Source organism: Aethina tumida, chromosome 5 (genome assembly GCF_024364675.1).
Source record: "Aethina tumida isolate Nest 87 chromosome 5, icAetTumi1.1, whole genome shotgun sequence".
Classification (NCBI taxonomy): Eukaryota; Metazoa; Arthropoda; class Insecta; order Coleoptera; family Nitidulidae; genus Aethina; species Aethina tumida.
In genome coordinates, this window is record NC_065439.1 from 22,040,041 (window position 1) to 22,053,239 (window position 13,199).

The 13,199-nt window shown below is 30.0% G+C and overlaps 1 protein-coding gene across 1 annotated transcript in view; it reads left to right on the forward strand.

The window, feature by feature from the left end:
* Positions 1–13,199, forward strand: part of LOC109600431 (CUGBP Elav-like family member 2) — a 372,127-nt gene that overhangs the window by 87,155 nt on the left and 271,773 nt on the right. The window contains exon 2 of the mRNA XM_049967989.1: positions 4,169–4,195. Coding sequence (XP_049823946.1) covers positions 4,169–4,195 — 27 coding nt within the window. The remainder of the gene's footprint in view (positions 1–4,168; positions 4,196–13,199) is intronic.

Consider the following 13,199-nt stretch of genomic DNA (forward strand, 5'->3'; position numbering starts at 1 on the left):
TGCTGTTTGTGGTCCGATCGACGTGAAATTTTTACACGTTTCATGTAAAGGTTCGTACTCTAGGGAAACATGGTACTACTAGGACCATTTCTGGGTTAGTCTCGGGGCTTATTGAACGATGTGTTATAAAAGGAGCATATGGCACGACATGTTCTTCTAGAATGTCCAAAATGTAACTCTCAAGTCAGTACGTGCTGTTAAAGAACTTACGTTGACCGTCGAAACATATGAACTCATCTACCTCATGTGTTCAGGCAAAATCTAGATTCATCTGTAACCAACGGCGATAGTTTAACCTGTGATACTAATTTGTAAGAATAGGTATTTGTGGAGTGTAGTTTTAAAACATTTTAAGAAATACTCAAAATTGTATCCACATACAAGTTTGTTTCAAGTTGCGTCTATCGAGAGCGGCAATAAAACTTTAGCAACAGAGACAAAAATATAGATGCAAATAAACGAAAAAGATTACAAAAAAACTGTTTAAAGAACAGTTTACAAATAGCAATATACAAAAATCCCCAGACATGCTTTTGTTCCACGTTGATGTCGCTCAGTTCATTGTGTAAATAACCGACTCTCAAAGAGAGAAAACACATAAGAGGAAAGTTTCCGGCAATACACAGCACACTCGACGAGCGGTCCCCCACCTCCGCCATCCGGCATCGCAAAAGAAAACAAATCATCCGCGGCGCGTTCCCGCACCGGCCCCCGGACCCGTAAAATGTATCACGGCGGACTTTATACGTCTCGAATAGTTTTCGGGTTTTCGTGCATTTTGAACTGTTATCGAACGAACGGAGGTGCGAACAAGTTTTCGCGCCGTTCCATCGCTCTCGACATGCTGATTCGGCAATTCCGGTCATATTTCGCACTGTTCCGGGGGGGCTCCGGGCATTTTTACTTCGCACAAGTTAAGCCGGAACCGACGGGTGTTTTCGGGGATTGCGTAAATTTACGAGGGCCGATTGAAAAGGAAATCGACGGTGTTACAGCGGCGATTTGATGCCGATGAGATATCGCTTTCTGCTTTAATATTACGATCCGATACGTTTGTTAAGGATAGGACTACGAGTCATTACATTTACAGCATCAAAATTCAAATTAATTGGAAATTAATTTATCATAATTATTTTTGATAATTTGTTATATTTTTAATTTGAAATAATATAATTTAAAATTTACAAAAGTGGTTATCATTATAGCAACTTTTTAAAATGTTAAATAATTTAGCCATAAATACTTTATTTAAGGTGGTCTGTTAATATAATGTTAATTTAGTATTGTTATTGTAGTATTATAAAAAAATATATAGTATTATAAAAACTCTTATTCTATAAAATGTTACATATATTTTGAATTGTGCTACCAACATTTGAAACTAAATTCTCAAATTACCCAGAGAAAAAATATACAACCATAAATTTTGTAAAAAAAAATTGAGTGACATTCTAAATAATCTATTGAAAAAAATTAAATCATGATACTAAATTGTGAGAAGAGCAAAATTATGAAAATATTGTAGATTAAAAAGAAATATATTCCGAAACAAAAGGTAAAACATAACTTACAAACTGTTATTTTATCAAATTAAACTCAAAATTTCATGAATATTTTCAAAATTCAAATTAAATGTAAATTAAATTTAAAATAGTTATTAAAAAAACTATTAAAATTAGTACACTTTGGGAATTTTTTGTACAGCTATTAATTTCCTACAAAAAAATGTAAATAGAAATTTTCGATATAATTTTTTTTTTAAAATGTTAAATAATTTAGCCATAACTACTTTATTTAAGGTGGTCTGTTAATATAATGTTAATTTACTATTGTTATTGTATTATTCTATAAAATGTTACATATATATAATTGTGCTGGACATAAATAGAGCAACTTTAATTTTGAAAGAAATTTTTAATTATTAAACTGTATTATTTAATTTAACATTAACACAGTACCATTTTCTGAATATATAACGAGCCTAAATTCCCTCAAGCTTCTTGAATTGTTTTGGTGAGTTCATTTAAATTTGTAAACATTTGGTTATAAACGTGATCCCTCATGATTTCTGTAAGGTTGATGTCTGGATATTGGGACGAGCAAGACAAATTTTGGATTTGAGTTTTTTAAGGGCATCATTTCAATATATGGAAGCAAATTGTTGTTTAATGTAAAATGCTCTCCAAAGATGAGTTCTTCAGTCTCATATGGTAAAATCCATATCTTGCCATTATTTGATCCTACTGAAAATTTCTATTTACTTTTTTGTAGGAAATTAATAGCTGTACAAAAAATTTCCAATGCGTACTAATTTTAATGGTTTTCTAATAAATATTTTAAATGTATACATTTAAGTCATGAATTTTGAAATTATTCATGAAAATTTGGGTTTATTTTGATAAAATAACAATTTGTAAATTGTTTTATATTTTGTTTCGGAATATATTTCTTTTTAATCAACAATATTTTCACAGCTTAGTAACTCAATTTTTTTTCCACAAAATTTATAGTTGAATATTTTTTATCTGGGTAATTAGAAAAGTTAATTTCAAATGTTGGTAGTTCTATTGTACATAACTTGTAATACTAGCTCCATCTATATATTAGACTGTTTAAAAAAAATCGACAATTTTTTTTTCTTATTTATATCGAAAATCTTGTTAGAATTAGTAAAAAAAATACTGTGAAAGTTACTGCTCTTAATATTAATATTAAGAGGTGCCGCATCGTAAATTTTAATTTCCCCTTTAAATAACACGGGAACGGTCTTATGGATTTTGAAATTTTTTAACTCTCTTTGGAGATAATATTTCAAAATGATCAAAACAGATTTAACGCTCTACAAAAAATGTCTCTTACAGTTTTTTGATATTTTCATTTTTTCAAAAGTTATTTAACATTAAAGTTGGATTGATTTAAAATTTTGACATTTTTCTCATTTTCTGACACAACCATCAACTTTATGGGAAAATTTTATATGACATTTTTGTAGAGAATTCAATTTCTTATAATTTATCTCCGAAAAAGTTTTTGATATTTTTTACAGATTATAACTTACCCGCTGAAAACTAAAAATGTTATTATACTGCTTAAAATTAAACATTTTATTTAAATAAATATTATGTATATTAATTATTATAATTTTAATATATTTTAATAATGCCATAATTATGATCATTACTCTATGCGTGTAAACAAATTAAACTGAAACAATTTTAATTAATGGATGTAAAAATGTTGAAAAATATATATTGAACTTAAATCAATTAATTAAAATAAATAAAAATAGAAAAAAATATATTCATAAATAGAGAGCTTATATAGAATATTCTAGTATTGCATCCACAGTTATTTATTCCATTCAAATATTATTTTTCACATGAAAGGTGTGTCGTGAAATAACTTTGCTTTGCAACGAAAACTCAAAAAAAGTATCAATTCCTTATTTCCCGAGGAAAATTCCTATTGACAATCGGTTTAAAATGTGAAATGGTTGATGGCCTCCGGCAAATATTAAACGTGGAATCGAATCGAAACGGCACAAACATGTATCGGAGCTTTGGGATATTTTTAAAATGAAAAAACAACACATTAAATCATCGAAAATACAATTTCCCATTTCGACGTTGCATTAACAATTCAATCGAACACGGTACGTGGCCGTACGATTTTTCACAATCCATATTTTTATTTAAAAAAATAAATAAATAAAAAAAAATAATAATAATGGCCCGTCTATCCGTCAAAACAATTCGGCGAAATCCGTGCCCGCGTCGACGGCGCCGGGACGAACGGGAGGGAAACAAAACCGACATCGGCATGTGGTATATGAAGATAAATGTAGGAAAACACCTTCAATATAGGACGGTAACAGCTTGTCTTGATAGAATTGAGGGCGCCCTTTTGCAATTCAGTATCGAGCCGAGCGGAAGAAAACAGTGTGCCCCGCAGAAAAAAGAACCAAGTTTGTCGTGCGCGCCTCTCCACGATCCCGCCACCGGGATATATTTAACACGTTCGACACTGTTCCCAGATTACCGTTTCGTTCGCGTCCCCCTTTAACGTGCCCACTTTCCACCACCGTAAAACGCTTTGATCTTATTAAACTGCGTTTATTTCTGTGCCATTTATTTTATTCCGTTTCATAAGCTTATTTATTTTGTTGCAGGTCGTTCATGGCACAAAAAATGTCTATGTAAGTATTTCTTTCTATAATTATGTGTTTTAGTGAAATTAATCAGTAACGATTTTCTGAATAATTAATTGCTTTCCAATGGATGGAAAACTTTGTTAAAGTTACTATGCTAAGGGTTCTGAATATTGCAAGCAACTTTTATCGATTGACCTTCTGTTTCATGTCCATTTTCTTGGCCTTTAACTTAAAGTTTATTACATCAGATAAGAATAGGTTACATATTCTATGTTCACGTGTCTGAAAATGTCGTTGAACTGTAAACCAATAAACATGAAAATGTCTGAAGGAATTTATTGATTTATATCTGGTTTAGTGTTTCTTAGGGAATTCCGGAGTTGCATTTTTACGATTTTTACAGAAATTATCTACAACGCTCTCGATGCAAACAACTATTCACTTAGGAACAGTCGTAAATGTTTTATTTGTTGAGAGAGTTGACCATAGATAAGGAAGTTTTTATGAATATACATACAGAAAGTTCCATAATACGGTCTATTGGAACTAATTATTGTAGAGTTTAAATGTAAGCCTGAATAATTGTGAACATTTAATGTTAAACAATTGTATTTCATAATGAAAAATTGTAAAAATTTTTATAAAAATGTAATTGAAAACTTCGATTAAATAATTTTTAATTTATATATTTATTCATTATTGTTTAGTTGTGAAATATTTAATATTTTTAAAAATAAACATAAATTGAATAGAAAATTACATTTTTCATTTAACACGATGAAGACCGCATGTCCACCGGTTGGTCACTACTCAACAACATTACCGGAACGCGTACTCACGGGTGGACACACGACATATATGTTTTACATGGCCGCTTATACACAGGTAGGCATGATTTAAATACAATTTAAATACAGTAGTCGATTCTGTAAATCCAGGGGTTAAATAATGTCTACCTTAAATTATTGAATATGTGTATTTTAAGAAAATATTTAAAAAATAATATACGTAATTGACAATGCCGGTCTTCAACGTGTTAAGTATCTCAAAAGCCTATGCAGTAAATTAAAATATTCCATATTCATCACATTTCATCTCTATTCAACTCAGTCATCACGTTTTGTCACTATTCATCTCATAATATTTCATCCCTAGCCATCACATTTCGTCCCTATTCATACCATGATATTTGATCCTTAGTCATCATAGTTCGTCCCTATTCGTACCATCACATTTCATATTATAAATAATATCCAAATTATTTAAATATCAAATAAAACTATTAATTTCTTAAACTTTTAGAAAGTTAAATGTATATGTTATGTGACAGAAATGACAGAAATCAGTTTACTCCGTATACAGTTTGAACCGATGCGGAAATATGAAAATATTTTTGTGTAGTTTTCCTAACAATTCCAGGTTTACACTATTCCATATACAAAGGACCTAGAATTTAGTCCGAGAATCATCGCAGTGTTCAGGACGTGTATCCAGATATCTGGCTTTATGCACGACCGATAGCAATCCTTATCCGCCCATTGTGATACACAGTCAGCGTCTCGATAGCGTCCCCGACATTTCCGCCCCGTATTAATTCGAATCGGCATAAGAAAATTGACCGCCGACCTCCAGTTTCGATCGGCCAACTTATCCGAGCACTTTCGCCATTGTAAACAGGATATTTGTTCCTTCTGTTTGACGTAGTCCCGATTCCACGATAACCCACATAGATAAGAAGCAAGTTACGAGATAGTTGCGAGACGGCGTAAAGGACGACACACAGGACATTTCAACCAAAAACCCATTTCGCAGTTCTGTCCCGCTACGTCCCCTCCGGGTCCACGTCGTCCCCGCCAACGAATGCGGAACACAATTCATTCCGGACCGGTTTGGATGTAAGACGTGCCGATCGGCTTATCGGGATCCTGTCGCTAACTGCGAACATCAATCTACCATTAATTAAATAACGATGGCTCCGGGTCAATGTCGCACACAATTTTGATTCGGGTCGATATAACATTTTTAATTAAAATGTTAATTGTGATTTAATGATTTCAATAACAAATTAAACTTTTAAATTTCTTTATAAAATAAAGGTTTGTTCGTATATAAAAACAGATAATGCTAAAAAATATATATTTTTATTATTATATTATATAGCATTTTTTAAATCATTAAATTAATTTACAATCAACTGTATTTTGATTTTTAGTTATAATTTTTGATTCTTGTCCAATTAACAACATTTTACATTAAAATGATAATTTCAAAGTAAATGTAATGTTTTGAAAAAGTTTTAATCAATATTTTAATTATTGCTTTATTAAACAATAATAGGTAAAATTATCTTCAATTTTTTAAATTATAATATTTATACAATAATATTTTTTAGATTTTTTGATTTTTTGATATATAAAAGGCAATAAAAAATATACATATAAGAAATTTTTTAAATTACTAACAATTTTTTTAAATCGTTGTATTCATAATTTTTACTAATTTTTTAAATTTTTTGATATATAAAAAATAAAAAATATAAGAAATTTATTTATTTTTTTATTATTATAACTATTTTATTCAATTCACAATATTCATAAAGTTCTTGAATATTCATTCTCATATATTTTTTTTATTATTATTTAGTTTTAAATTTTTCTTTACCAAATAAGATTTTTTATATACAAGTCTAATTAAAATTTTTATAAAATTATTATATTTTAAAAATATATTTTTCATTTTTATGATTTTTTTCTCAATATTCATTAATTTCTTGAATATTTATTCTAATATTAAATACGGAGATATAAATAAAAGTACTCTTTTATTTAAAAGTCAATGAAAATTTATTAAATATTACAAATTAAATTTATAACTAGATGATTTAAGGTATTCCCTCCAATATTATTATTTTTAGAGAATGTTCTAAGTTATTATTAGTGTAATTCAATTAATAAAACAATTTATTAATATTATCAACATATTAAATTAAAATTGTAATTGTAAATTTATTAGTTTCTTAGTTAAAAAGAAAACAATATCTTTTTAATTAAAAATTTAGAATTTTCTTTACTAAATAATTATTTTTTCATATATAAAATGTTTCAAAAATATTTAAAAAATTTTAAAAAATTATTTATCAATTTTATGATTTTAAGTTTATAATATTCATTATTTTCTTAATTATTTTTTAAATATTGAGTAAAGAGGCATAAATATAATAAAATATATATACTAACATAAAATATTATTTTATTCCAAAGTCTTACATTCCAAAATTTAGTAAGTTATTTTTTTTTTAATTAAAAAGAACACAACAAATTTTTTTATATAAAAAATATAATTTTCCTCATTTAATAACAATTTTTCATATATAAAAACTGATATAAATACTTCTCAAAAAATTGTTTTTTGTGTTTATAATTTTTCTAACAAATTCACAATATTCATAAATTTCTTGATAATATTATTTTCATATCAGGTAGATTCAAAATAAAATGAAAAACACGTACAGGTATAAAATATTCATTTATTTTAAACTTTTACATTCACTTACAAGTTTGAAACATTTATTAAATTATTATAAATTAAATTTGTAGCTGGTTGATTCAAACAAGTTTAATACTTTTATTTTTGGTGACTATTTTTATTCTTTATAGTGGAATCCATTAAAAAGCTGTCTAACATTTTAAATTCAAATTGTAACAGTGATTTTTCAATAAAAATAAATAAAAAACAATTTTTAATTACAATTTTAAATATTTCTTTACTAAATTTATTAATTATTAATTGAATAAAACTTAATTCTTCGTCTGCGTTTGTTAATTAATTCATTAAATCGTTCATCAATTACTAAATAGAAATAAACGAATCCGGAATAATAATTATTCTGTTGCAGTCCTTTTCGGTTAATTAACATTAATAAATATGCAATTCACAAATCGGGACAGTAAATTTCAAAGAAAGATGGCTAAAGTCAGTTATCCATTCCAATCTTGAATTCCAAACAACCCCCTGAATAAAAATGCACAGTTAAGAACTGTACGTTGCAGCAGTTATTAAGCTTTATAGTGGATGAATGTTTATGATCCGAATGCATTTGCTGAATATGCTAGATTTTATATCGGAATGGAAGAGAGTCTCCAAATTATCTTGACCCTTTTAAAATACAACTCTTAGTTTGACTGGCTTGCATTTTTTAAATAAAATCCACGATGTAAAGTTATTTTTATTGTCGCCGTTATTTTAAAGGTACATTTAAATTAATTCCGATTCGTGTTTTACGACTGTTTCTAAATGGAATAAACAGTTCTTGTCGCGTGTTTCTTTCTCTTCCAACAAATAAAATATTTTCAAGTGAATGGTTCGTTTGTAAGAGGAACAGTGTAAGTCAATACTGAACCTTAATATTTTATATCATTTGTATGATTTGAAAACAAAAATGCTTCAATTTAGGGTTCTGAATATGGTATTATTGTTAAACATAATTTCTCTATTATGAAATTTCTAAAATCTGAAAATTTTACAATAAAAATAGGGATAAAAATTTACCATATAAGACACAAAATTCTACAATATCTTTGCCCAACAAAAATTTAACATATTCGTGTCTTGAAAATATTTTGATTAAATTAGACAAAATTAATATTTTTCTGGAATACAAAATGCATATAAAGTGAAAGTAATCTAATGAGACTTCTAGATAAATAATAATACATTATTCTGTTAATAATTTATTATTTATAATATGCATTTATTTTGTTTTTTAATATTATTAAATATCGTCACTCTTCATTTTCTTATCTTTTATGTAGACACATTCTCCAGGAATCTTGAGAATCCAAGATTTACAAAAGTCGTCTACCATTCTTCAGCTATCTGTACCATCCTCATTTCCACTATCCTCATTTGTACCATCCCCATCTTGTTCAGTCTCCTCTGGTTCATCTTCATCTGATCCATCTTCATTTGGTCGATCCTCATCTGTTTGATCCTCATACGTACCACCGTCATATCTACAAGTATATTCGTGCCTAATCAACTCAGGCCCTTTTGCAACTACTGAGCATCCGTTTTCAGCATTACTGCAAGGAAAACTGAGTATTCCAAACAGTTCTTCTAGTTGTATATTTCTAGTTTCAATTTTTTTGCCTCTACATTCGGGGCAACTGGGAACACGGTTATAGCAGAAAATGCAGTGACAATGGCCGTTCTCGCACATCTTGATCGGCGGTCTCATGTAACCGTAACACACTTTGCAAACAAACTCACCAATCAATTCGTCCATTGACACCATAATCGTTTCCATTATTATTCCTGTTTGTTGATTATAATGATGTTATTGCAGCTGACGTAAGATTTTGCAACTGGTTTGATTTCTCTAAATTTATACCCTTATTCAATAATCAGTTAATGCTACATAGGTAATCTTTCACCTGTAGTCAGTATTCTCATTAAAAGATTAATATTGAATTTAATTTTATTGTAACCATAAAATTAATATAATTAAAAAGCTTTTAATTTCAAATTTAAACGTTGGAAATTAATTAAAAAAATAATGTTCAGGATTCATGAGATACTTTCAAATTGTTCGACTCTTACGAGTTACTATCAAGTTTTACGACTGATAGACCCTTTTTGGTTAACATACGGCCGATAAATAAATAATTCAGAAATTGTCCCTGCATACATTAGGACGAGCTGGATGGGTGAACCAGTAATGTATTCGTGTGGCCAGTTTCCTCAATTTCTAAACGCCGATTCCCGAGCAGAGGTGAATCATTAAAAGGTTCGGACGGTGCAGTTATTAAGCTTTATAATTCAAGAATGTTTATGGCCGTGTATGCGTTTCCTGAATGTGCTGAATTAATTTCTGGACTCGACCATCCGGCCCTCATTAAAATCCGAATGCGTTTTCCATTTATGCTAATTTTGATATTAAATCTACGGAGAGTATATTTTATTCTCGAACTGAATTTAGGTAAATTTAAATCGGTTTCCAAGGTTTTTCAATAAAGACACTTTCGAGCTGCGGCCGGAATCCGGGCTTGTCTTTCGGTCAGTTCACCCCTGCAAATAAAATATTTACGACTGTCCCTAACTCGATGGTTGTTTGCATGGGGGAGCACCGCAACATTATTTCTGCAAAAGTCGTAAAATTACAAGCCCAAGGAACACAAATCAATAGCTCATTGCTGACATTTCGGCTGTAATATTTTGAGGTTGTTGCACCGAAATGAAATTATACAAACATTCGAAGAAATACGCGATAGATTAACCAATTAAAAAATACCGTCCCGAAGTCTTAAACTATTGACGGCGGCTTACCACCGCCATTTTTATTCGAACCGATATTAGTAATCGATATAGATTGAAATTCTCGGAGGGCCGCATAGCCGTGCGTGTCTGAACGTCATTTGTCTTGAATTGACTCACGGGACAAATCATTTTTCAATAAAGAAAAATAGGAGCTTGATTGAGCGAAACTTCAACACCCATCCACAATTTTCTCGCTCGTAGTCACCAATACCCCGCAGTTAAATTGAAAAGTCATTCCGGTTTTCGTATTATTATTTATTCTTTCCCGCTCTTTTGTGCCTTTTGGCGGAGAAGCAATTTAATAAATGGCGCGCCATAGCTTGTAATTTTATCAATGTGCGCCAATTTCGGGAATTGGAAATTGGATGCATGTAACAATGGTGACGCGTCTTCAAATATTACTGTTTGCTTTCGAATACATGTTTTTTTGAGTCGATATTGATTTATTTTCTATAAAACGTCGCCATCTCTTTATCAAGTGAAAATTCTTTATTTAAAGAAAATAAGACCATCCTAATTAAGCCACATTTACATTTATTTATAAGATGAACTCGTTCCTGTAGCTTGAAAAGTTATATAGAAAATAGGACGAGTACCAAATTCGGTGGTCAGATTCCACTGATTTTTGCTGCACAATTCAGATAAAACTTTATTTATATTGATCAGTACGTTTTTTAATAAAATGAGTAGAACCTCCTCCATGATCCCAACACTCAGTGACTTGCTTTTGTATTGATTCAATGAGATGATCAATTTTGTCTTCATTCCACGCCTACTTGATATTGAAGATCTACCAAAATCTGGAGAAGAGAAGCAGAATTTCGAAGGTTCCTGTTTATGTTGTCCCATACCAGCTTCTTGACTTTGGCAACAAATTTACATTGAAATGTTGGAAAGACATTAAAGTAATTGTAATTTTATCAATGAGCGCTAATTTCGGGAATTGGAAATTAAATGCATGTAACAATGGTGACGGTTCTTCAAATATTACTGGTTGCTTTCGAATACATGTTTTTTCTTAACTTGTTCATGTTTTTTTTGAGTCGATATTGATTTATTTTCTAAAAAAACGTCGCCATCTCTTTAACAAGTGAAAATTCTTTATTTGAGGAAACTAAGACCATACTAATTAAGCCACATTTACATTTATTTTTAAGATGAACTCGTTCCTGTAGCTATAAAAGTTACATAGAAAATAGGACGAGTACCAAAGTCGGTGGTCAGATTCCATTGATTTTTGCTGCACAATTCAGATAAAACTTTATTTATATTGATCAGTACGTTTTTTAATAAAATGAGTAGAACCTCCTCCATGATCCCAACACACAGTGACTTGCTTTGGTGTTGATTTAATGAGATGATCAATTTTGTCTTCATTCCACGCCTACTTGATATTGAAGATCTACCAAAAACTGGAGAAGAGAAGCAGAATTTCGAAGGTTCCTGTTTATGTTGCCCCATACCAGCTACTTGACTTTGGCAACAAATTTACATTGAAATGTTGGAAAGACATTAAAGTAATTGTATTTTTATCAATGTGCGCCAATTTCGGGAATTGGAAATTGGATGCATGTAACAATGGTGACGCGTCTTCAAATATTACTGTTTGCTTTCGAATGCATGTTTTTTTCTTAACTTGTTCATGTTTCTTTTGAGTCGATATTGATTTATTTTCTAAAAAACGTCGCCATCTCTTTATCAAGTGAAAATTCTTTATTTGAGGAAACTAAGACCATACTAATTAAGTCACATTTACATTTATTTATAAGATGAACTCGTTCCTGTAACTAGAAAAGTTTCATAGAAAATAGGACGAGTACCAAATTCGGTGGTCAGATTCCACTGATTTTTGCTGCACAATTCAGATAAAACTTTATTTATATTGATCAGTACGTTTTTTAATAAAATGAGTAGAACCTCCTCCATGATCCCAACACTCAGTGACTTGCTTTTGTATTGATTCAATGAGATGATCAATTTTGTCTTCATTCCACGCCTACTTGATATTGAAGATCTACCAAAATCTGGAGAAGCGAAGCAGAATTTCGAAGGTTCCTGTTTATGTTGTCCCATACCAGCTTCTTGACTTTGGCTACAACTTTACATTGAAACATTGGAAAAACATTAAAGTATCCTTCCCAATATTAGGTCGGGCATAATGTTGTTAGAAAATTTGATTTTTTAGGGTCTAAAGATGGAATCCACAATTGTCACAACTTTTTGTCTTTGTACAGACCTCTCCAGTACCTTAAGAGCTCATATTTGGAGAACAATTTTTAAAGGTGTCTAGGTACTACTTTTTATATTTATTGGATTTTTGATATCGATTATTAGTATGTGTGTATCTGCATTATAAATAGAAAACTAAACTGTTTTACATTTTATTATCAAAAAATGTACATCGATACGGCATTCTTTGTAACTTAAACATCCGGAATAATTAAATTTCAATGTGAATGGAACAAAAAGCCTACAAAAATCAGTATCCAAAATTGCATATTTTTTCCACCCCATTTTGAATGAAGCAATAAAAAGGGGACCTCCGGTTTCGCTAAGCCAGTAACAGTTTAATTAGAGAAGAGGCAAGGAGACAACTTTTGATGTTTTGATGAAATATTATCTCGCAGTTTATTGCAGACAAAGTATGGTACGTTTATGGTTTACACCATTTGCGGACAACGGCTTTTCATTAATACAGAACAACACAATGTCACCGTTATTAGTGATGTAATAT